Below are 26467 nucleotides of genomic sequence, written 5' to 3' on the forward strand. Positions count from 1 at the left end.
AGTTTGCGACGTTGTAGTCACTCGTTGGTCAAGTATCGGCAGTGCAGTCCGTTCTGGCATATTTATCGTAAATATAACCTGTTTCCACGTGGCGAAAAGTTAACACACCACTGCCAGAAAGCTCCCCACACAATGATATAACGTAAGTCTATCAGTTATTATTTTGATAATACTCTTATCTAGCTCAGACCGCCTGGACTTGTGAGGAGCAATCGTGGGAATCGAAACGTTATGGGGACGGAACATTTGCGTGGGGACGGAACATTTGCGTGGGGACGGAACATTTTCGCGAAATTTTCATCCTCCAAATTCTGAACTCATTTATATGTCTTATATACGATATCTTAATCCCGTTCAGATTTTCAAGATATATGAGAGGAGATTGTGTATCTTTTAAAGCTTAAAACAAGATAATTTTTTTTCACTTTTATTTTTATGTAATTTTTTCAAGATAAATATAATGATTAGAAATGGGAATTAACCGTGGATCGAAGCATATAACTAAAATTGGGTCTTAAGGCCCAAATCTACACAACAGCGGTGTTGCTATAGAGACGTCTTGACGAAGGAACCATTTTAGGTTATCTTATGTACGCCATTTTGTTGTGTCTTCAGAATGTATGGTTGATTTCATTAATTTGAGACCAATAGAACTTTAATGTACGGAAAACACGATTTATATATTATATATCGTCGCAGTATTGTAAATCAATAATATACGGATGTATATAATATTTTCACAAAATTTGACAAATATTGGTATAATTTTCTGAAATTTTAGGTTAATGTAAATATTAGTTTTTGTTTCAATTGTCTTCCATGACCTTTGTATACGAATTGTATTTGTTCATCAATAACATGTGACCAAAATATTACTCTGGTCATTTCAAATACGCGTAATGTTAAAGATTTCATTCAATCTGATTAATTTTTTATAGAAATGTTTTGATATGTATATTTTTGAAAAATTTTTTAATATGTTTTTTCGATATATTTTTATTTATTATTATGATTAAAGCATTTTGAATGAGGATTATGAATGCATGATATTTTGCTTTATCATATAGTCTTGTATTTGTATTTTTATATATATTCAAATAAAAAAATGCTTTGTATTTTTTTGAAGACTATTTAATATAAATTTATAATATTTTACAAGAATATATTATAGCTATTAATAACAATAAATGTTCTGTCATCTATCACTTACAAGTGTCTTTTGATGTTATTATACATTGGAGAATAATGTATTTAGTTATAATCAATTATGATAAGATTTTATTTCTGTAAAAAGATTTTGCAACTAAAACATGATGAACTGAAAGATAAATTCATGTTTTGCAAGATTATTGCATCACAATGTGACATTCTTTGTCATCAAGATAAAAGTAACAACAGATGGCGCTACTTGTTTGGTTGACCTTTTATCTAAAAGCTACTGCACAAAATAACACATATTGAAAAGATAATACAATATAATTTTGATATCTTTGAACTTTTAATATTTTATGATTGTTTAAATTCTTAGTAATTTGTATAATTTTAATTTTCTTGTTACACTGCAATTATTGATTTTCTGTACGTATAATATATGTTATTCAGACATTTTTGAACGAATTATTATATACTTTCATAAACTACATAAATAATAAATATATAATATACATATACATATATATATATATAAAATTATTTAGTAATAAATTATAAAATGTTTGGATGAAATATAAAAATTTTGAGTGCGGTCTTTTAAATATACTATAATAAAATAAATTTATCGTTATCATATGGATGAATTTTTGAATCGTTAATAACAGCTAACAATATTTTTATTAATTTAAAATTACAACATTACTTTAAAATCCAATATATCATATTTCTTAGATTTTTATATTGTACATTATCCAATCTCCAAAAATTTGTCGAACATTACTACAGTGAATAAGTTCATAAAACATTACATGAGGAGAGTTTTCTGTTAATCTATTCCGAGTAGTTTTGAAATTACGTGGAATGTAGCCTTTAACCAATCACGAGCCGAGGTTATGTTGCATCTGCCTAAGGCTTCGTAATCGCTCATTTCGCATGATCATTGGTTATACTGGAAGTAGACAAAAAACTGTCAGAATGTCTACGTTGTAGATTAAACCTGAATTGGAAAACTGCTTGAAATTAAAAATGGTGTGATATTTTTGTTACAAATATTTTCGTTTTAGTCCAATCGCTAATTTTCAGACATTTATATTTTTGAAAAACCGTAATTACAGATAAGTTTTTTTTTTTTTTTTTACTAAAAAAGGAAGTAGTTTTTGATCAGTGCGGATAGTGTCCGCAATGCGCAGTTCGCACTGGGACATTGAGACAGTAGTAGGAAGGGAGTGGGGGAGAAGGGCGGATCAGGTTAGAGGAGTTGAATTTAGAACATCGATGTCAAAACTTCTTGGAAGGATTAAAAAAAAAGTTTCTAAAATAAGACGGACAAAATTAACTGTGCTTTTCTGCCGATTTTTCTTTCTATTATGTATTATTACTTTGTTATAATTTACAAATTTACAATGAAATTGAATAGATAATTATCTATTCAATTTAATTTCAGTTTTTTTTTTCGAAAACGTGATAGGTCAATTTGATATTAGGGATCCACATTAAAGGGACCTAAATTAACATTTTAGATTTGTTCGGTTTTTAAGAAGAACCCCCAATGTAATATCACGAAATTAAATTGCTAATCAATTTAATTATTTTAATGCTTGCACGCATCTGTACTATATCCTCCCTAATCCCGAAAAATCACACAATTTTGACACTTTTTTGGGACCTAAATAAATAAAAGGTTTGTTCGCGTCGCATTATCCAAGAGCACTTGGATCACTTTTACCACCAATCACAGCATTAGAACTATTGCTGTGATTGGTGGTAAAAGTGATCCAAGTGATCCAAGTGCTCTTGGATAATGCGACGCGAACAAACCTTTTATTTATTTAGGTCTCAAAAAAATATCAAAATTGTGTGATTTTTCGGGATTAGGGGGGATATAGTACAGATGCGTGCAAGCATTAAAATAATTAAATTGATTAGCAATTTAATTTCGTGATATTACATTGGGGGTTCTTCTTAAAAATCTGTGTTGTAAGTCCAGAAAAATAATTCGGCGCTCAGTTTGGGGAATCTTATAAATGTTTGTAAATTCACCTAAAAAATGTTGAACACTAAGAGCTGCTTTTGACCGGTATTGCCATTTCTAGTTAGTTTAATTTGTGTAATTTTTTTTTATAACTGTATAATAGTAAGATAATTATATTTTTTAAAGAACAGTAATGTACAATTTTTTGTGGTTTTGTGAATGAAGGATACAATATAATATTGTTTCATTAATTTTTGTACACACAAATATCTGGCTCATATTGGTAAAATATTATATTTATTGATTTATCTCGTTCTAGTCTAATAATCTACTTACGATTTTTACTAATTTTATTTTTGTTGATTTATTTTATTAGTATTATAAGAAAAAGTATTAGAAAAGTAAATTTTGTGTTTTTAATTTGATCTTGTTTTAGCATTAAAAAAGTAACGGAAATAGTAATTGTTACTTTTTAAATAACAGTAACAAGTTAATTTTCAGAATTACAAATTAATTATCACGTTATTAGTAATATATTTATTAAACAAATTGATAGCAAATTGTCATTAAGTTGGATCAAAATCGTTCAGACTATGACATACTCAGGCCGGGATTTATAGTCGATTCTTATTTCAAGATCGTCTTAAGTAACGTCTTAAGATGCTAATACGGCTCTCTGATTGATTGATGGCATCTTCAGATGATACTTAAGATGATCTTAAATATAAGAATCGACTATGAATACCGGCCTCAGTGTCACTTGTGTATAAACTTGTGTTTTGTTAACAAAGCCTGCAAACATAACCATATAACGAATTGACAGGGAAGTTGAGCAAGCTTGCATAGCGCTCTCTGACGACAGAGCTTGATCGGTTTGAGCCGCCAATTTACTCTCCGATTATGTGCACTTATATATACATTTGCCCGTATATTTTCGCCTATTAAATTATGTCAGCTGATGTATATGTCTGCTAGCGTTTTGCCAATATCATCATGAATTAAATTTGTATTAAATTTGTATGCTTCAACAAGATTTGTAGCAAGATTTTGCAAAATCTATTTTTTGATAGACTTAAATGGCTATCAAATCTGGTCAGTTTATTTTTTCAATTCGAAAACGTATATATAATATAAATAACGGTGACGAATTATTTTTAATCTTTTTACACCCGTCATTCTGTTCTGAGGCAATCTTCAGATCCATCTAGATGTCAAATTAATCGATATTTGAACAACAATAATAAGAACAATATTTTGATTTCTCCAAAATCGTTAATAGAAAAATTTTGAAAAAATCACCATCTCTGAACTATTAAGAACAATAACAGAGGCCTAGTTTATACTGAGCACTTGATACTTGGACTAACTAGTAACTTTCTCTTAAATTATCTTAATTTCGGTAATAAATTTAAAGAATAATATATTAAGCTGATATTAAGAAGATGAATTAAGATAATTAAATATACATATCATGTATACATTTACATGCATCGTCGAAATTATGATTAATTTAATAGAAAGTTACTTGTTAGTATCAAGTGTTCGGTGTAAACTAGGACAGAGAAAAAATTTTTTTCAAATAGAAACAATTCGAGATTGAAAGGGTTAAAAAGTAATTTTTCAATCCTGCAAGTGGGCAATGTAATGAAATCTTTTTTATCGGAAAATACAGGTTACATAACATCCGACCTAGGAAATAAAAACAGGAGGAGGAAGCATGTTAATTTCCTAATAGATATTATTTTAAGATCAAAAATATGCTGAGTCATATAATATGATGTTCGATTGTTTTATTGTATAATAAGAATTTTCATATTGGTATCGACGTCTACCAGACGATACGCATGGATATAAACATGATTAAGATAGAATTGATTTATCAAAATCAAAAGATCAGAATCCATATTACGGTCAAGTATTGGACTTGAGATCGAAGTAAACTGACAAAAATCGATCGGCATACGACGAGGAGCTGCGCCGTTCCCCCCACCATGAGCTCTGCCATTGGTGCGCCGAGTAAAAGGGAAGGGTTCTGTTCATCAACCGTTCAATAAAACGAATCCGTGACGAAGATTCTATGTATAAATTGTTAAAAGATCTCACATGTACGTTAGACGTAGCCAATGAAATAATTTTGGGCCCAATATAAGGATTATTAATTGCATGTGTGTCAGTAATTATGCAAATATTTACATGACAAGGTAATAAAATCGATAAGACCAGCGTATCGTGTCACACAGTGTTACATTCGAATGAAAATACAAATTTGCAAAAATGTCTGAAAGAAAAAAAAAATTGAATGGAATGGAACATATGAGTGCAGTAGTGGGAAACGAACCATGTTTCTTTGGGTTTGATTACGTGAAAAAAGAAATTTGTATTTGGATTGTGCCATATGTTTTTATCGCTCCTACAGACGGATGAAAACGACGGAGTGGGGAAATTTTGCGAAAAATAATTCGCCAATGTGCCCGGGGTCTGTACGCGGCGGGTTAAAAATAAGATCCTCTTATTGCGCAGCGAATCGGGAGGCCACGAGTGCAGTTTCTGCTCGCGTTTTCGACGCTTCGTGCACATTCGGCAATCATCGGGAATGGAAACTCGGGGCCTAAGTGTAGTGTGCTCCACGCTCCACGCTCGATGCGCAGACCTGTGGTGATGACGCTTAGGCCAGTTCGCGCGGTTTCTTTAATTCGCGTTTTGACGTTACGCGTTTGGGGAAGGGAGCGATGCGTGGAGCGGCGATAACAACATATACGACCGTTCCGCAAAGCGTTCTGTTCCCGATCGAAGTGCCGTCGCTCGCTTCTCTCGTGGCGTCTCGTTTGTGCCGAACGAACGCCCTCCCGATCAAGCGTAACTTCTCGCAACTGCAGCTCGCGCGTCCACCGTCTACGTAACTCTCGATGCCGGTACAAAACAATTTGCTCCATTTAAGGGGCACGATCTTTCTAAGGTGATGCACTTTATTAAGTGATTTTACATAGTAAGTGCGCTTCCTCTAACGTGTTCTGCGTTCGAGGTTGCATGGCAACGTGATTCGCCGAGGGCCGTTGCCCGAGTAAACAAAAAATTAAATAAAATGTTAGACCAACGAGATCGCGTCGAAAATCACAAAAGATAAGAGCAATTCCTTCTACGAAGCACATCGTTGTACGATTCTTAGCGTGAGACGCCTGTCCCCAGCCCGCCATCTTTTGCCTCGACGAGGTCAGGGCCCTCGGCCCCCTAGGCAGGGCCTGATCGCGCCGTTTGATCTCCATGAGCAATCTCCATGAGGCATTACGCACAATTCACTTATGAGCGCGACGAATCTCTCGTTTCATTGTTGGGTCGTGTTTATACGTCACTCGTTATGCTCAGCAAAATAGTGACCTCGCGCACGATGGGCATCGATCCAGAATGAAGCACGAGCGCACGCGCGCATGTGTACAGTTGGCGTCAAAACGTTAAGACGCTTTTTCGTGTAGCGAAATCTCCGGTGGTAACCTCTCTGCACTGATCGCAAAAATTAAGGCGATGGGCGACAGTTATATCGGCGTGTTCAACGGAGATGAATTTTGTTCGCTTCCAACCAAGATAGCACGAGTATCCAAAATCGGGACACAAGACAACTTATGTCCAGTTCCATCATTGTAAATTAACTTTAATCTCAGTTTAACTCACTCTCTTCATCGTTTTCTAATTTTTAAAACTAGAAAAAGAAAAAGTTAAGTCAAGATTAAAGTTAACTTGCATTGGTGAAAATGGACATTAAAGACTTCTTATGTTTATTTTTGTCAATGTAGATTAACTTTAATTTTGGTTCAACTTGCTCTTTATCTTTTTTAGTTCTAAGAATTGGAAAGACATAAAGAATAAGTTGAATCAATATAAAAGTTAATCTATATCGGTGAAAATACACATTAATGTTCATTTTCATCAATGCAGATTAACTTTGATTTCAATATAATTTATTCTTTGACCTTTTTTAGTTCTAAAAATGAGAAAAAGATGAAGAATAAGTTAAACTATGATCAAAGTTAATCTATATTGGAAATAGATGTAAAGATGTCTTTTTATAGCTTATAAATACATTTAAGTGATTTTTAAGATATCTAATGTCTCTATTTTGGACATGGTGCTACTTGAGAAAAAAAAAGACTACCACAAAAGGTGGAAGAAGTTATTTTTAAAATTGACTTATGTTCAAAATATTCCTTTCATTTTTTTACCTTTCCCCTCCCTTTTTTGTTTATACAATATGTTTAACTTTTTTTCCTTCTTTTGTGGTTGTCCATTTCTTTTTCTTAATCAGCATTATGTCAAAAATTGAGACATCAGACGTTTTAAAAGTGTTTTTAAACAATGTCAGGCTGAAGGACATCTTTAAGAAATCTTTAAGTCCATTTCTAACAATGCAAATTAACTTTGATCTTGGTTTAACTTTTATCTTATCTTTTAGTTCTAAGAATTAGGAAAGAATAAGTTAAATCGAAATCAAAGTTAAATTTTGATTGATGGAAATGGACATTAAAGACTTCTTAAAGTTGACCTTCAGTTTGACATAGCTTAAAAACACTTTTAAAACGTCTAATTTCTCAATTTTGGATATAGTGCTGATTGAAGAAATGAGTTTGATGGCCACAAAAGGCACTAAAAGGAAAAGTTAACCATATCGTGTGGAAAAGGGAAGGGGAAGGAAGAGAAAGGAGAGGGATATTTTAAACATGAATCAATTTTAACAATTACTTTTCTCTATGTTCATTTACACCAATGTAGATTTAACTTTCACTTTGGTTTAACGTTCTCTTTATTTTTTAGTTTTCAGAATTAGAAAAAGTTAGAGAAAGTAAAGTGTAGATTAAAGTTAATCTACATTGGAAATAGACATTAGATTCCTGTTTACTTTTAGTTTATAGTTCAGAATATAGAAATTATGCAAATGTAAAGTGATAATGGAACAGTCGTCTCTATATTCCTTTACCTACTTTGTTCCAAAGTAAACAATTCTTTGTTTGAAATTCATACGAGAGATATCGTTCAAAACCGCATCGAAATTATTTGCTCTTTCTCCTGCCTCTTCTTTCTATTCTTTGAAATGTATTAATTTCTCACTATTATGTTTGATGAAATATAAATCATGTAGGGAGGTTACTCATGGGACAAACAATGTCTTAATAATGCCAACTCTATAATTGGTTGCGTTTTTCGTTGACAATACCTTCACGCGCAGGATTGATGATGAGGGATAAGTGTCGGATGTATATGCGCGACTATTGATGCTGTCGCTCGGAATATGAAATGGAACTGCCTGTATAACTTATTTCACGAATATTAAAACTTTTTTTAAATATTTCTGTAGTAGCCTTAAAAATTGTAAGTGGTTTAGTATTAAAAACATTACGCGCATTTATAATTTATGATATATTTTTTAAAACTACAGACAGTAGAGGAGAAGGTGATATTGTGATTACTCATTTACATTTTATATAGTAACTTTATTAAATTGAAAACTTAAATTATATTTATTTAACTATTCTTCAATAGATTTTAGACTCAAAATTACGACATATTTAAGTCCAATTTTTCATTATCTGGTTAACTTGTAATTAAATTGAACTTGACGTTTTATCCAATGGGTTTCACTTATGATAATGCCATAGGTGAAGCTCATTGGTGAAGCTAAAACATCAGGTTAAGTTTAATTATAAGTCACAGATAATAAAAAATTGGGCCTTATTATATTGAACATTACTAAATATTATTATAAAAATATAACGACATTGCATAATAGATTGAAGAGGGACAGAGACGGGTAATATGGCTACTACAAGAATAAATTAAAAAAGTTGATTTTAATTTGAAAAACATAATATTTTGTTATAAAATTAAATATTTTTTCCAAATAAAGAGAAAATATTGTAGAACATGTGCATATGTATGTGCATACATATAAACCTTCTGTATATAGACTGCAGTATTGAAAATCTATACATATAATGTACTCTATAGATTAGCAATAAAATTACAGTCAACTTATCAAATAATTTTGATATGAAAATTTTGAAAAAGAGGCCTATTAAAACGTCAGTACGTATAAGGGTCATATTAGTAAAATTCTATAATATTGTTTAATTTTGCGTATCTCCAAATGTATAGTCGAATAAAATGTTAAACAACAAAAAAAAACAGTATACATGCATTTGTATGATAATACGTTTAAAAAGAATGAGGAAATGTAATTAAATGTTAAAATGTACCTTGAAAAAGTTTCGAAATGTTTTTAAAAGTAAAAATGCTTTATAACAAATATCGGCTATTGTGTATTGGCGTCGCGCGTCACCACATAACGGCAAACTATTAAACAAATGATTTCATAAGTTAATTACTAGTATTTGCCTAATAACGGAGATAATAAGATTGGTCATAATATACATATTTATACGGCCAATAATATATCACCTCTATTACATCATAAAATAATAAATTTTCGGAAAATATAAACACACCATTTTATGATTGTAAAAATTTTTGGTAATAAAAGTTTATAAATATATTTACTAGAATATCAGTTTTTTTCCGTTTTACTAAATTTATCTCTGAGTTAATAGATTTGTTAACGTATTTGTATGTACAGTCATGAAACTTACAATTGTCCGGATATAGGCTATTGGAATTTATTTTATGCTACAAATTTAGTAAATATAATTTTTTAGGGAAAACTCGATTGAAAGTGAAAATTTTTGCCAGTGCATCTCTATCGTAAGCATACTTGTGTTCAAGTTCGCTGGTTTATTGTTAACATCAGATCAAAAGGTGTATTTATATAAAATTACAATAAAGATCTGATTCTATTGTATCTTTGTTTCTACTTAACTTTAAAAATATATGTGAAAGATAGTAAAATAATATTAAATTAATATTAAATAATTAATAAAACACAATATTAAATAAATAAACAAACTTTTTGCAATGGATGTAAGTAGTGCAGCGAAAAACTGTTGTAACCAGGAAAACTTGATTAAAAAGTTGACCTTGATCTTTGACTTTAATTTACAATTAACTGATTTGATTCATGTTTTGCCTCGGTCAAACAGCAAAGATTTTTAATCGAAATTTCTAATCGAATTTTGCTTTAAAAAAGTAATAATATTTGGTGAATGTAGCATAACATTAATTCCCAGTATCCTAGTTTGGACACTTAGTTTCATTGATAATAAGGAGAGTAATATATGCTATACGGTATATATAGTACAGATATATACATATAATGTATGAAATAAAATTATAGTATTATATTGTACATACATTTCTCATGTAGTTTTCTATTTAATTATAGATTGAATGATATTTAATAGACGAGATAAATGAACAGTGACACTTTACTGTGCTCAATTTTATAATGGAGAAGGCACATACTGGAGTGCATAATTCAGAATCTAATCTCATAGTCTCATGTGTCGATACTGACATTGATGAACTGTCGAAAGAGAAAGAAGAAGAATTATTATTTGGTGCGGAAGAAGAAGGAGACGATGAAGATACACTGTCCGATGATAGTTTGCGCTTGAGATTATCTGACGACGATGATATTGAGCGAGAAGACGCTACAAGAAATGATATAAATACCGCGAAATTAAAGCTAAAAAGTAAAACAACTGGTAACTATTTTTTATCTGTGACCATTAGACTAACACATTACTTATTATTATATGTTATTAAGTAGTTTTTGAAGTTTTGTTTAATACATTTTTTAAATATATTTTGTTTAATAATTGTCTAAAATAAAATATAAATGTTAACTTTAAGAGATTTTTTCGTCTTTTAAATCTCGAATTAGACATATAAAAAAACATGTTGTAGGTTTAGTAACATATTTCAAGGAGAATTGAATGAATATCGGAAAGTTGTGTCAGGTTTCCTTTATAAAATGTTATAAAAATACATATAAATCTATAGAAATATGAAATATAAATATTACAGAGAGAGAAGGGAGGGGGGAAGAAAGAGGAAGAGTGGTTATGTTTTGTAAAATATAATTAAGAAAAATTTTTTTATTTAATTTAATTTCTTTACTAAAATGTTCAATTTTAGATACAATCGTAGAGAAGACATTGTGCTCTGACGTGCAGCAGTCTGTGGAAGTTTCCAAGCATTGTGATGATGAAGAAGCAGTAGAGGAGGAGCATAATACAGGTAATGTCTCTGAACGACAAAATTGTAAATAATTTATGAAAAAAGTAGTTTTTACAGTATTAAAAATGTTGATACAAATTTCTAAACATAATTCATATAATTACTTCTTACTGGCCCTCACTTTCAAAATTGAAAGTAAAGAAGAGATGAATTATTTCATCAAAATTTGTTGCAGCAATTAACGTCCCAGAAAATTCAGCCTTACCCTTAGATGAATGTACATCCGAAAATAAGCAAATACAAGATAGTACACATAATTCGGAAAATACCAATGCAATTATTAATGAATCTAATGAAAAGTGTACGTTAGAATCTAACATAAATTTAACAATTACTGATGTAAACGATGCACGTTTTAGTGCAGCTATTGAACAACATACAGCATTAGAAAATGATAATTTATTTACAAATAATCGTGTACAGACAAATGTTCGAGACGCAGAACTGACAATTCAGAATAAAGAAAATCTAAAAGAGACAGCTAACGATAGTAAAGAAATAATGACAACAGATTCTTGTGAGTTAAAAAATAAAGTAGATATCAATATAGACAGTAATGATTCTAGAGATTCTGCTAATGTTAATATATCTAATAGTGAAAAATCGTCTACGATTACAATTATTTCTAATAACAATGATGATAATTTAGGGGACAAAATTATAGATAAAGATATTAAAGATGATAATCACTTATTAAAACGCTCACAAGACGACCTTAATAATGGTTCAGATTGTGTGGATTTAGTCAAATCTGATAATTCCAATGATTCACTATCTCATAAAGATATTCTTTTACATAAAAGTAAAAACAAAAATTCAGAGCCTGCGAACGAAACAGAAGGCAAAAATGTATCAAATATGTCAAAAGTCACGGACAAGTTGACGAATACTTCACTGAAACAAAATCAAAATAATTTATCCAATGTTGAAGACAACATGGAAGTAACGATCGAAGATGATGATATTGATAAATCTGAAACCACAATTGTAGATAAGAAATCGTCTGTATTACAAGATATATTATTATCACCTATCAGTGCGGATAATTCTAATAAGTCTAATAATGGAACTAAAAACGATCAAACGGTTGTATCAAGGAAAAAACGAATTAGAAAAACAATTGATACCGTACAAAATCATGAAGATAAACAAGGTAGGAAATACTTACATCAAAAGCAAAACATGGCATGTCATCAATTTCTATAATAAGAGATTAACAAAAAAGAGGACATTAAGCAAAGAAGATTTGATAGAGATCTTCAGTTTTATATAGTCAAATACTATATTACTTTATGATTTCTAAGCAGATTTATGGATGATTTATATACATAACTTTTATTTTACGCAGAAATTTTTTAGCGAGTTATATATATTATTTTATAAGTGTCCTGATATTTATATGTATTTATGATAATGTAATAATAATTTAAGTGATAAATATATACAAAGAAGATAGAGATAACTGTTTTAAAATTTAAATTAAATATAAATGAATGAGCATACGAGTTGAACTAGTTGTGCTTATAAACTTTATATAACAATGGTTAATAGATATATAAATGTTTCAATCATAGATTAGGTCATCCTTAGTTGGATAAAGAATCACAATAATAAAATTAAAAATAATCGTAATGTTGAACAGAAGCTGATGTCTTGGTAAGCCGGTTCTGGAAAATGTTGGAAGAAAAGAAATTGTATCAAAATTGAGGCACTGTGTTCTGATGCAATTCTTTCTCTTTTGATATTTTTCGAAATTAATTCAGAAGACATCAGCTTCTATTCGACATTGCGGCTATTTTTAATTTTATTATTTTGTTTCTTTATCCAACTGAGTATGATTAACATCAAAACGTTTGTAAATTTGTATGTAGCTATATAAAATTTATAACGATATTGCTATATAAAGTTTATAAAAGCACCTAACAACTAATTCGACTTGTATGCTTATTTCATTTAATTTTTAATTGTTTGAACTTTTGAACTTTTTTTTGTTATTTTTTTATTATTTTTTAAAATTAATTTTATTAATATATTAATTATAAGAAAGTACATGCTATAAAATAAATAATTTTTTTACACAAGTCTGTATATTTTGTTGTACATGTAAAAGTTTACTATAGTTTATTTGTAAGTTTTGCTATATATTTTTAAATATCAAATTATTTTTGCATTTTAATATATTACAGAAGAAAGGGAGAGTGGACGACAAAAACGAAAAACTGCTAAAAATGCGGAAGAAATAATCAGGAAAAAGTATCTTAATAGCGATAGTGATTCTAACGATAGTACAGAACTTATAACAGTAAATCACAAGCTGAAAAAGGATATACGTCCTGCATCACCTCCTTCGTTAAAACGTAGCTCGGAAAACGAAGTTTGTAATGGTAATATCAAGAAACTGAGGATGAACTCGGAGGAAAAAAAAGATATCACACAATTATCCTTCATTGAGAAATTTTTTCGGAGGGATCTTAAAGCAAAATTACCAAAACTTACACAAGAGGTAAAAAAAAGTTGACTGACACTTTTTGACTTTTTATTTATCTTCTAGAGTGTAGTTGTTTTTTCATTTAGTACAATTTTTCAATTTTATTTAATACAATTTTTGTTAGAGACTATAAGAATATAGTATACCTAAACGCGTTTATAGCTGTAGTCCATTTGATGTTACAGATGTTTTGAAGTGTTTGATTAACCAATCAAAACAAAAAATTTTACAAATTGACTAATCAAAGAATGCTTTGAAGTATTTTTAGCATCAAGTAGACCGTAGTTTATGGTAAGAGCACATACACACAGTCGACGCGACTTATGTTGCTACCTTATCTTATTGATTTACTGTGATAGATCGACAAATCGCTCGAAGTCTGAAGTCATTCCTTTGTTTTTACAAGATTGTGTACTATTTTTATTTCTTGTATTTTTTCAACATTTATCTCCAAGTGATCCATGTGGTAGTATTGCGTTAATATAGAGCTCGGCAAAATGCACATTTTAGCCGATTTTCAGCTAACGCTATTTCCTTTATCTCACCAACTTGCACGCAGTTCAAATGTTAATCGGCATTTGGAAGTAGTGAGGTAAGGGGAAAGCTTTAAGCTGAAAATCAGTTGAAATGTGCATTTTGTGCCGAGTTCTGCTGACTAATGCAATGACACACACATGCACACATACAACACATGCTCACATACAACACACACACGCGCGCGCGCGCGAGTTAGACCCTGCTCACAATAAAGGAATATTAGGAATAGGAATAGAAATTTTAGAATTAGTTTTCTCAATGAACACTATAGAGAAATAATAAATTATGTCGTCTCTTGTACGAGACACATTTATGTCTTATTCGTATCCATTATGCATTATGTATAATTTTCATTAAAAGAACTGATTAATTTTTATTCTTCAAAATCTCAATCATTGCAAAATTCGAAATAATATGAAAGTTGCTATATTGTGATAGAAGACACTTTCTAGTTTGTATTTATGTTTCTAAAGTTTTACTTTTAATTTTTGTTTAAAAAATAAATACAATCCCAAAATGAATATATCGATATTGGTGACCTTTATCTATAATAAATCTCAATTTGTTACAAAATATAAAATTATTACTTATATATTACTATTATAATGTACTTAAGGAACTGGAGGAGCTTCTGATTCAAAAAATTGTCGAAACGATCACGATGCGCAGTGAAATTGGACATCTTAGAGAACAAGCTCGCCTATCCGAAAAATATCAAGAAATAACGCGTACAAGGATGCAGCAATTGATGAAGCAAGTGAAGGACTTCAAGATGGTTCTGGAGCGCAATGAGATAGATCGTCGTGCGAATCCCGACAAATCTGTGGCGCCTATAAAGATAAACAGATCCGTCGGCTTACAAGTTAACTTTATAACGGTATTTATTTATCGCGAAGATTCTAACACATTTTGCGTTTATTTGAAATTATGCTAATGGTGATTAAATGCTTCACTCGATAGGAACATGGAGTACAGAACTTGCGGCAAGCCACGAATCTCAAGTCTGTAACTACAAACAATACAAATGCCACAAACACCACAAACACTACAAACACCACGAGCACCACAAATACAGCAAATACAACAAACGCCACGAATGCTACGAATGCTACGAACAATTCTACATCTACTGAGACGACGAATAACATTGCGATAAGTCCAAGACGCGGAATCAAAATAAGATCACCAGTAGTGAGCCGGCCTGTAGTGACTATGACTACTCCTATAGTCACTCAAACCTCTGTCCAAACGACGGTAATTCCCACTGTGACACCTGCAGCCTTAGTTGTTGCTAAACCATTGGACCCTCCCGCGTTAACGTTGTCCACTCAGTCTACTAGCAATCTTCAACCAATCTTGCCTGCTGTAAGTATAACGTGAGAAAGATTGCATTTATTGTAAATATTATTAAAATAATAATATTTATAGCAAATGCAAATGAGAACATTTATTTTATAATATTGCATTAATTTAATTACACACAAATTTTGCAGCCGCAACAGCAGATTCAGTCGCAATCACATCAGACTATTGTTCTAAATGGCAAAATACAAAATCAAGTAAATCGGCCGCCATTGATAGCTCCAAAACCAAGAAACGATTTTATTGATCTTACGGATGAGGAGGAAAAAAATAAATGTATGTTCACCTATTTTTCTACATATAGATTTATATATAAATACGCATATATGTGCAAAGTATATAGACAAAGAGAGTATACTTTAAAACCATAAACTATTTCCATTGCGATGCTAGTTAATGACATTTGTAATTATCACGTTTTCCACATTAATATGTCGAATCTTGTATTACAGCAAATGCGAAAGTTACTACAACTGCAACTTCTATAATAGAATCATCAACCTTAAATGTAACATCGAAACCTGTTCAATCCTTCCAAAGAGTAATACAAGCAATTCCGGCAAATGTCGCAATTGCGACGACGCAACCAGCTAGTATAAAAGTGATAGCAACTAATCAGCCGTCAGCACAAACCCTCGTTGTAAGTATTTTTTGCCTATTATACTATACATCTGAATATAATATCTATCTATATAAATAAAAATGTAAATGTTTGTTTGTTCAAAATCTTAAATCTCCGAAAGTTCTTTAACGAATGCTTTGAAATTTTGACACAACGTTGCATTCGAATACGCGCGTGTTTTAAAAAAAAAATGTATATCCACAAAAATTGTATACCGCGCTTTCTCTTTTCTTACTTTTCCATTTAACCGGACTGAGCCACAGCAACGTGTGACGGGGCACAGCTAGTAAAAAATAAAATAAAAGAGATGTACGAACGTGCATATGTCAATGTGTCATATGTATGTGTATATGTGTGTGTGTGTGTGTAATATTTATTACATATTTAAATATTTTTAGAATAATGTGAATCCTCCCAGAGTGGCGTACGTAATGCAAAGTGGCACGGGTTCTCCAAGACAAGTACTAATAGCCAATACTAATCAGCAAGTACAGGTTGGTAGTAACAATTTGTTGTTTTTTCATCAAAAAAACGATTGTTTTCTAAATGTCTAAAAACGAGAAAGCTATTGTAATATTGCTGAAAAAGTTATTATAATATAAATAAAAAAATTGAATATTTTCTAGATACGGCCGGTGAACGCACCTAATAATAAATCACCGTTTTCAACTGTTACATATAAGACAGGTAATTAAATAAAGATATATATTAATATATCATACTTTAACGTTTTTAATGCTTTCAAGAACTGGTAAGAAAAGAGTTGTACCAAAAAAATGTTATATTTGTCGTAATATCTTTACTTTGTTATTTATTCATTTTCTTATTAATAGGAATATCAACAATCACGAATGGTGCTGTACGTGTATTAGCCACGCCAGTTCTATCGAATATACAGATAAGTAAGGTGAGTATCAAAAGTAACGATTCTATTCTTGTGAACATTTGTTTGTTCAATACGATTATAATTTTAGTGATGTTTTATTTCAGCATCCAGCGGCACTGCCAGACATTCCAAGTTATGCGGTAACGCCTGGTTGGAAACTGCCACCACCTGCGCCATCGTTAAAGATCTCAAAAGTCTCGAATGGTAAACTATGAATGTCTCTATTTTATATTAATAATTGATATTTAAGTTTTACGAAACTTTTAATGTAACGATAATGTCTATAGGCATAGTGTTATCTTGGAACATGACTCTATCGGATAAATATGCTGATATCGCCAGTTATCAATTGTATGCATACCAAGAAGTCGCTGGTGTGAATCCTAGCACATCACTGTGGAAAAAGGTGGGAGATGTGCGTGCACTGCCACTTCCTATGGCATGTACTTTGACTCAGGTAAATTGTAACATCAACTTTGTAACTTGTCAAGAGGATAGTCTGTCGAGTTGTTTGGAATTTACATTAATATGAATGATTATGTTCTTGTTACAGTTTTCTGAGGGTAACAATTATTACTTTGCGGTCAGAGCAGTTGATACACATTCTAGAAAGGGGCAGTACAGTTTACCTGGCAACATCTCTTTGTAAAGGAGCACTATTAAGTTGTCGAGATTTTCATTCATTTTTTGTTTCTTCTTTATTTCTTTTACGTTTAATGCGTATTGTGATAAAAATAGTCTGTAGATAATGTTTCATAATAACACGATATACTACAACAATCTCTTTTGACGATTAATGTAACTAATTTCAAAATTTTTTTTTTTTTTTGGACATGCGTGACTACTGATCGCAGATGTGGTAGCCATTGCTTCCATTAATTACCCATCTAAATGCTTCCAATTTCACACATAATTTATTGTACATAATTTCCAACTTATAATGATAATATATAAATTCTCTTTTTTAAATTTCTTTTAACAGATAAATTTTCATACATTCTTTTAGGGCAAAATATTGATATTACAATGTAATTGTAATTTCTTAAAAACATTTTAATGATAAATTCATGAAATTATCTGGACGTGTTTGCGCTCTGGTTTTTATCATTTGTAAACAATAAATTTTTAGACAGTACACATGTCAAGACATAAAACGATTTAAAGACATTTTAAATCGTTTTTAAGACATCTAATGTCCCGTTTTTAGTCATGATGTTGTCGTTGCACTGTATAAAATAGAGAATTTTAGTAAACAAGATTTCATATACAATTCAAACATACATAATTCATAAATTAGATAAGTTTTTAGAAAATTTTGGTTTATAAGGAAATGTATTATTTGTGGCCAACCGAAAAGTCTAAGTGATGCACTAAATTATTTGCAATCAGTATCATTGAATACTATTTTATTGGGTGCTTGGTATTTCCAACCACCGTATTTTTTAATATAATATTTTCCAGTAATTACGAGGCGATCGTTACTCTGGATAATATAATTTGCTCAATTTTTTACACCAAAATTCCGGTGAATATTTATAACGCTAATGTATGTCATAGAGAATTCTCTTTTTATATACGAGAAACGCATTAATTAAATCGTTTGTGTGTAAATAATAATGTGTGTACATACTTATACAGGATGGTTCCTAAATATTTAAAAAATTTTAAGGGGTGATTTCTTATATTAATTCAAGATGAAAACATGATTATGTCCGAAACTTAGTTTCAAAAATTGTTGGGATTGCTTCTGATTGAATAAAAAATGTACGACCTAAAAAATAAGCCTTTAGTTCCTTGAAACATACAAAGAGTCGATTTTACGCTATTAACTTAATCGACTGATTTTTATATTGTAATTAACCAATCGCATTTGTCGGTAGAATTGATCAAAAATACCTAATCACGGTTGACACTTAACCGGTCGATTCAAGTTAATGACGTTGCTGAAACCGATCAAAAGTTTTATCAAAATAACTTGAGAGGTTTTCGAATTTTTTTTTAAAAACAAAATTTTCTCTCAACTTTGATACTTTGTATTTTTGAAACTAAGTTGTTTCGGATGTATGGTTATATGAAGTTTTCATTTTTAATTAATGTGAGGAATTGGTTTTAAAAATTTTTTAGAATACTTAAGGATCAGCCTATATATATTATATGTCTTCGTTATATATAGAACGTGAACGTTTTCAATTCTGATTAAAAATAAATAATAAACTTCATAACTCATGTAATAAACTAAATAGTTAAATTAATCATCTCTTTTGTATCTAAACAGTATGAACACAATAAACTTTTCAACTCTAATTAACTTCCTTTCACAACTATTGAGTAACTCTCTATTCATACTAGTATCATCCCAAATAAAAAAGGAGACTCCGAAAAAAATTCTTTTTGAATTCTTAAATATATTTTTTTCAGCCCATTTTTGTTTTAAAAACTCTTAAGGGTTCACTTAAGAATTCACTTTTACATTACAAATTTTACGGAAACAAAAAGCGATAGAGTCGGATTTGTTTCATTGTAAAGATTATATATATATTTTTTTTTATTTAAATTTTATTAAAAAAATATTTAAAAATGATGTTGTTATTAACATTCTTGTGAAATTTGTTTAAAAAAAAAAATAAACACGGTTTGTGATGACTACGTTCTCACAAAATTTATTAGAAAGCAAAATGCTTTATAAAAGCTTTGAATCTGGTATTTCATACAACCGTTTTTCAAAATATTACGTTTGAATAAAATAGCAATTAGTAAAAGTTGAATGTAGATCTTATTACAAAAAAATTCTATTGGTTTCTGGTCTGCGCAAAAGAAACGAAGCATTATAAAAAAAATCCTGCGTTAAAGACTATTTTTTAGTGTCTAGAAAAAAGTATGTGTAAAATTGCAAGTCACTCGATCAAGCTCTTCAAATTATAGTGTTTTAAACATAAATTTTATAAGAATATTAATATGCTATTTAAAATAAAAAATTGTAATAATATTTGCGAAATAGTTGATTCCATTATAAACTGTGTCAAATAATGTAATATTTCGAACAGGAAGGACGTAACACGTTCCTAGTTTTGGAAAGACGGCGGGAGAAAGGGAGGATAAATTATAATGAATGTTCTTTAAAAACTGCAGACTTTATCCTTGGGAGAGCAAAAGAAACTTTAGATACGACAATTTTTTGCGGAGTTATATGTGCTTAAATTTATAGTTCTGTGAAATATGTATACATATGTAACGAATTTTTTTTATTAAGCATTAAACATATTATATCTATATTTATATTGCAAATCCTAAATTAAAATGCAGCTTGATCGTGTGACTTGTAATTTTACATACTTTTTCTAGACACAATAAAAACCAGTCTTTGACGTAGACTTTTTTTTCACAATATTTCATTTTTGTTTTCGTAGTCAAAAAACCAAATAAAATTGTTGAAAAAGAATCTAATATTTAACTTTGACTAGTTGCCTGCATTTTGTTCAAACGTAATATTTCGAAACACGGCTACTTGAAACACTAAATTTATGTTTCAACTTTATAAAATTGGTGTCATTTAGATAAGTTTTGCGAGTACGGCAATAGTCGCCGCAAGTCGTGTCTTTAAAGTTTCACAAGAATATTAATAACGACGCCATTTTCATTTATTTTTTAGTCAAATTTAAATGACAAAGAGAGAAAAATGCAATCTTTGCAATGAAATAAACCCAATTCCTCTATCTCTTTCCGTTTTTCTACAAAAAATTTACAAAGTTAGGCTTTGTTTTGACGCGTTTAGGTACCTATGCCCCTTTAAACTCAGTCGAACCGGGATTAGGGGGGGAGGGCGGCGCGGAAGAGAGGGAGGAAGAGAAATAGAGTGCAGAAGGTGTAGCTGACTCGGATGGCGAACGCAAATTCAACGGAGCGTCGTTAGTCTTGAAATTGCGCTTTCGCAGTCTCCCTGCGTGGGAACCGTCGCTCTCTCGGTTCTCCCGCGTGTCTCATGCCTCTTCCCGAGGTGTGATCCCTCGTGCTTACCGCACGATTCGCTCGTCAAATGAGTCAGCAGCGGGGTGCGACGTCGCGACAACGTCGTAGCAGCAGACGCAGTCCCGCTAATCATCGCGAGGCGAGGGTGGCCCGTCGCCGTCAATCTCAGCGAGAAGGGAAAACGAATGAGGAAGCGGGGGCGGAAGTACTATTGCGGCTCCGATAATTTATGAACGCGCGCCGCGCCGTGCGCGCTCGCGCGCGCGCGCCGGAGTGGGTGGGTGTATACGTGTGTGTGTGCGTGTGTGCGTGTATGCGTGCACAGTAATGTATACGCGACGGCGAAGGTGAAAATGTTGGCGAAGATCGCGGCGCGCTGACATAGGCGACACGACGGAGTCGGACGCGTCTCGTGTACCGTGGACGCATAGTGAAATCGACAACAACGACGACAACAGCGAGGACGAGAATTGGACGGTCGTGCGACAATCGTTGACGGAGGAGAGAAGCGCTACATCGACGACCGTCACCGCCGTTGACGTTGAGGTGCCGCGCGTCGCATTCGGGTGCACATTGTCGCATCGTAGCAGCGTTCGCCAGGCAGTGCGTTTACTCCACTTTGCTTCTCGCACTCCTTCACGGTTACCTCGCACGCGCGCGCGCGCGCACGCACGCTCACTCTCTCTTTCTTTTTCTCTCTCTCTCTCTCTCTCTCTCTCTCTCTCTCCGTCTTGAAGTGCCGAGGACGATCAGCTGTTGTGGGTGTTCCGTACGTCGTGAAGATGCCCGTCCCGCGAGCTCGGTACCGAGACTGGGAATACTAAATAATGTAAACGTCAAACAGTATAGGTGCGAAAAGTTGGTTACGACACTCGGAGATGAGGTGGGTGCACGGTGCCGTTTCAGAAACCTGACGCGCAGTACGTAGAATACGTGTGAGTAGGAGGTGACGCACGAACGACGAGGATTATGACGAGCAGCGCGAGGCTTGCCCATCGACGTCCGCGCAGCTACACCGGGGTAAATTGTGCGATTTCGCCATGTACATATGATTATTCGGGTTCATGCGTTCCCTCACTGTCAGCGGCGAGCGTACGACGACGACGACGGGCGCGGAAGGAAGCACCTCGTCGGCGGAGGATCGGCGAACGCAGGCCGCCTGCTCCTCTTCCTTCTCCTCCACCACCACCACCTCCTCCTCCTCCTCCTCCTCCTCCTCGTCGCCCGTAACCAGCAGCGACGTCCAGGGGATGCCTAGCCTACACTCGCTCGTCCTGCGACGGGCACCACTGATGGACATGGGTGCCGCGACCAGTTCGGTCACGTCCGTCAACCCATCCGCTAAAGTCACGGCCAACCAGAAGAAGATCGACAAGTCCAAACTCAGCGGCATCAGGCTGCCCCTGATACGCAAAGAGGCCAGCGTGGTGAACCTGTCCCTGACGGAGAGGACCGGCGTTACGCTGCCGGGCAGAGAGGCGGACGCGCCTCTCCTGCGACCTGAGAGTAGCGCGAGTTTGGAGGCGCGCGGCGGCAGCGGCAGCGGCGACGGTGGCAGCGGTAGTTGGATGAATCTGGGTCCCGGCGGCGCGCTCAGGAAGTGCGAGACCGCTGTGGGACTGAGCACCTCGGCCCTCGAGGGCAGACCCATCAATCGCAGCAGAGTCTGCTCCCGCTGCTCCAGCCTGCTGTCCCTGGCATCCAGCTCACGTTACAGCCTAGCCGCTGGTAATTTTGTCCCTGCGGGCTCACAGCAGACGATCGGACGGATATTTTGTAAGCTGTGTCTCGTCGACACCTCTCTCTCCAAAACGTTTAAGATCGATGGATGCGGTTGTTCCTATTGTAAAGATGTAAGTCTAAACCTTTCCAACTCTGTTGTCATTTAGGAAGGACATCAGATATTACAGATTACATCAGATATTATAGAGAAATACACTTATATCATTCTGTTTTCCTACGATTTCTTTTAGTGCATGCGTGCCTATGTAGAGTTTGAGATTGAGGAAGGTGCATATGAAATTAGTTGCCCCGATGCTCAGTGTGATCACGGCGCCATCCTATCTTTGAAAGAGATATCAAGCCTCGTCAACACTGAACTCGTGGAGAAGCACTGCAAGTTTCGTTTAAATAGAGGTAAGTAATATGGATTCTCTAGTGTATTTATTTAGTTTGTGTATTCCTTCTTTCACAAAGTGATCCAGTCGAAAATTATACACTTAATAATCAATATAATCTGTATGCAGATGTGTCGATGGACAAGGGACGCGCGTGGTGTCCACGAGCGGGTTGTGAAACAATATGTTCGATAAATGGCAACAGTGGAAGCGGCACTCCCTTAGGTCCTGTTCACTGTCCCAACTGCTCTACAAATTTCTGTTCAATATGCCGCGAGCCTTGGCACAATGGGCCCTGTTCAGATCTTCCATTAGGAATACCGTTCGGTAGCGATCACATTAAATGTTGTCCTATGTGCTCCGTGCCGATAGAAAAGGACGAAGGTTGTGCTCAAATGATGTGCAAAAGATGTAAACATGTGTTTTGCTGGTACTGCTTAACATCCTTAGATGTAAGTATTCTTGTAGCGGTAAAGGAAGTATGCGGTTAAACGTTCCAGACCAAACTATTGCTAACTTTATACATATGAGAATGCTTCGGCATAAGATGTTAAATTAATTTTGTAAATTGTTGGTGCATAGGATGACTTTCTATTGCGACATTACGACAAGGGACCATGTAAGAATAAATTGGGCCACTCACGTGCGTCCGTGATATGGCATCGAACGCAAGTAATCGGGATCTTCGCTGGTTTTGGCCTACTTCTACTTGTCGCATCGCCCTTGCTATTGTTAGCGGCACCTTGCATCGTATGCTGTAAATGTCGCGTTTGCGGCTCTTCCAGACTCGAACAAGAGGAAGGCGATACGACGACATAGGACCTTCCAAACGTTTTAATAGATTCTCGCTTAATTATTTCCTTGAGATAAAGTATAAGCACTCTTCCTAGGCTTCCGCACATGGGAGATAATATAATTGGCAACTTATATAGATATACATTGCATTTTGTTAAGTTTACGTTTTATTTTATTTTTGCTCCTAGAAGATAATATAAAGGGCAAGAATGTGCATATCTCAGTCAAGAGAGGAGATAGATGGGAGTATATTGTGATTAACTATATATTTATGTTTTATTTAGACATTGTTTGGACAAAATAAGAGATGTTGTAATTTGTATAGTTATAATACGTTTATTTTATATAGTCACCTGATAAGTTTTATATGATGATTTTATAAAAAAAGATAGTCTTTATGACGAGTCGTAATTAATTATGTGAGTCACAAGCAAGTTTAATAATTTACAAATACTCATTCAACGAATTTTTATACGAAAACATTCCAGGAATTTATTTGCGTATATTGGGGATGTCAGATTTATTATACTGCCGCAAAAGCATGTTACGATCGTACGTCGTGAAAATACTTGTACTGTAAATTATAATTGTGTTTTTGTTGATTTCTATGTGAGCTTATTTTTTATTGCCCTTGTAAAATGGCGACCGGGACACCGATAATATAATTATTTGGTTTTATTCAATTATTAGATTATGTAACATAACTAAATTATATTGAAATTATATAGTGTGTGTATATCTATATGTGTGCCCGCATCGAATTATGTGTAAGGCTCGGATCTACATTTTTATAGTAAAACGAATCTTTGATCATGTAAAGTATTAGATTGCACAATATTCTATATTCTTGTTATCTTAATTTGTGGGTGCTTTCGTGTTTACTTTGGTGATTTAATCGCGCATGTATATTACATGTACATTAATTTAGAACGAGAGTATAAAAGCATAGCGAGTAAAAATAACTATTACATACAAAAGAATCTATTTCACGTGCATTTTATCATTGAAATCGAGGGAATGTTGTTGTTAATATGTATTTAACACGTTATCGTTATCGATCGATGTGTGAGCTGTGCAGTTAACGTTTGACATTAAGAATCTATAAATCAATATGTGCCATGTGATTGCGAGACTCTACTAGAATTTACTTCCAGAAGCTCGAAATCCGCAACGAAGCAAATTCGCTTTACCGAAACGTGTTAATTACATTCATAATCATCTAATACGCATTATTAATTAAATTTAGATTATTGGAGGTCACGGATATAAATAATCAACTTTGGACAATAGTTATATGTTATCTTCAAGAAAGAAAAAAACAGATTCTCTTCGCAAATAATAAACAATATAAATATCAAGGAAACAACAGAAAAACAATATATATATGTATGTGATTGCATAATAAATATATGTGGTATTTTGTATATATAGTGAAATGTGGACGCTTAAATGATGAAGAGTGTGGAAAGTCGTTACGTTTGGACAAAAAATGCATTTCTCGCAAATAATACGGTACAGAGAGTTTAGCAGACGATTGCGTTACTTGATAAGTTTCTCTGTAGCTGACTTTCATTATTTTACTGTCAGAACTGTTGAAATATCTCATTTGTTGTATTATTAATATCGTATGTAAATAAAAAAAGGAAGATCTACACGCGTACGTGTGCGTGTATGTAATTATGCATTTGAGTGTGTGTGCACTCGTGTGTTAAGAAAATAAAGGTACAATGAACTAGAAGTAATCTATTGTATGCTCTGCGTATCTATCTTTCCAAATGGTTTTTTTTGCGGGCGTGTTTTTATTTTCGAATTTATCGACCGCGATAATTGGTCGCTAGAAGAACTTCCTAAATTCAGATCTTAAATATTTCGCATGCACGAGCGTGAGAAGAGAAAAACAAGAATTTGTTAAATATTAATGAGATGTATACGTGTACAGCATCTCGTACAAAATAGAGAAAGAATTGCCCAAGGTCGGCCAATCGATATCGATGACGTCAAAACCGAGAAATGCGGTATAAATTATTTCTGTGACTTGCGTCTAGCATGCGAGATTTTAACTGATAAAAAGGACGATAGCTCTGTTTGCTTAGCGCGGCCGTGGTCTGAAAAGTATTTCTGCCTTGTAAGCCTTGGTTCTTTTTCTTTGCGAGTTATATTTTTTTGTATCGGCAATGCCACTACTCTGAAATATCACGAACGCGTTAAACTGTCCCGTTAACAGGCCTTTCGGTTCAGCGAAGTCAAGGAGGGAGGGAAGCCGCCGAACTCTTGCTTGCGTTTCTACTTTTCCCCACTCGACGATACTTGGATACTTCTACAGGGCCGTCGAAAAAACGGTCCGTGAAGAATTTTTCCAGGGACCCGAACAAGGAAAATTAAAAATTTTTGT

General features: G+C 33.3%; 2 protein-coding genes across 7 annotated transcripts; both read left to right on the plus strand.

Annotated features, from left to right (window-relative positions):
* On the plus strand, positions 1-19505 carry LOC105196513 (activating transcription factor 7-interacting protein 1). 6 transcript variants are annotated; one of them, XM_026135109.2, is made up of 15 exons: positions 1-142; positions 10446-10767; positions 11201-11302; positions 11478-12455; positions 13489-13805; positions 14944-15204; positions 15288-15692; positions 15821-15965; positions 16142-16329; positions 16710-16805; positions 16938-16998; positions 17145-17218; positions 17302-17401; positions 17485-17654; positions 17751-19505. In XM_026135109.2, exons 2-15 carry the CDS (start codon positions 10509-10511, stop codon positions 17844-17846), a joined length of 3252 nt encoding a protein of 1083 aa, XP_025990894.1. In that variant the 5' UTR covers positions 1-142; positions 10446-10508; the 3' UTR covers positions 17847-19505. The 6 variants fall into 6 exon arrangements, with proteins under 6 accessions (XP_025990894.1, XP_025990895.1, XP_011160813.1 ...); XM_026135110.2 differs by having other exon boundaries at positions 10446-10755; positions 17751-17846; XM_039453220.1 differs by lacking the exon at positions 1-142 and adding an exon at positions 4671-5325 and having other exon boundaries at positions 17751-17846.
* A 1556-nt stretch (positions 19506-21061) lies between these two features.
* On the plus strand, positions 21062-25817 carry LOC105196589 (probable E3 ubiquitin-protein ligase RNF144A). Its single transcript, XM_011162608.3, has 4 exons — positions 21062-23016; positions 23137-23299; positions 23410-23732; positions 23863-25817. The coding sequence occupies exons 1-4, from the start codon at positions 22228-22230 to the stop codon at positions 24097-24099; spliced, it is 1512 nt and encodes a 503-aa protein (XP_011160910.1). The 5' UTR covers positions 21062-22227; the 3' UTR covers positions 24100-25817.
* The last annotated feature ends 650 nt before the right edge of the window (positions 25818-26467 follow it).

This window comes from Solenopsis invicta, chromosome 8 (genome assembly GCF_016802725.1).
Source record: "Solenopsis invicta isolate M01_SB chromosome 8, UNIL_Sinv_3.0, whole genome shotgun sequence".
Taxonomy (NCBI): domain Eukaryota; kingdom Metazoa; phylum Arthropoda; class Insecta; order Hymenoptera; family Formicidae; genus Solenopsis; species Solenopsis invicta.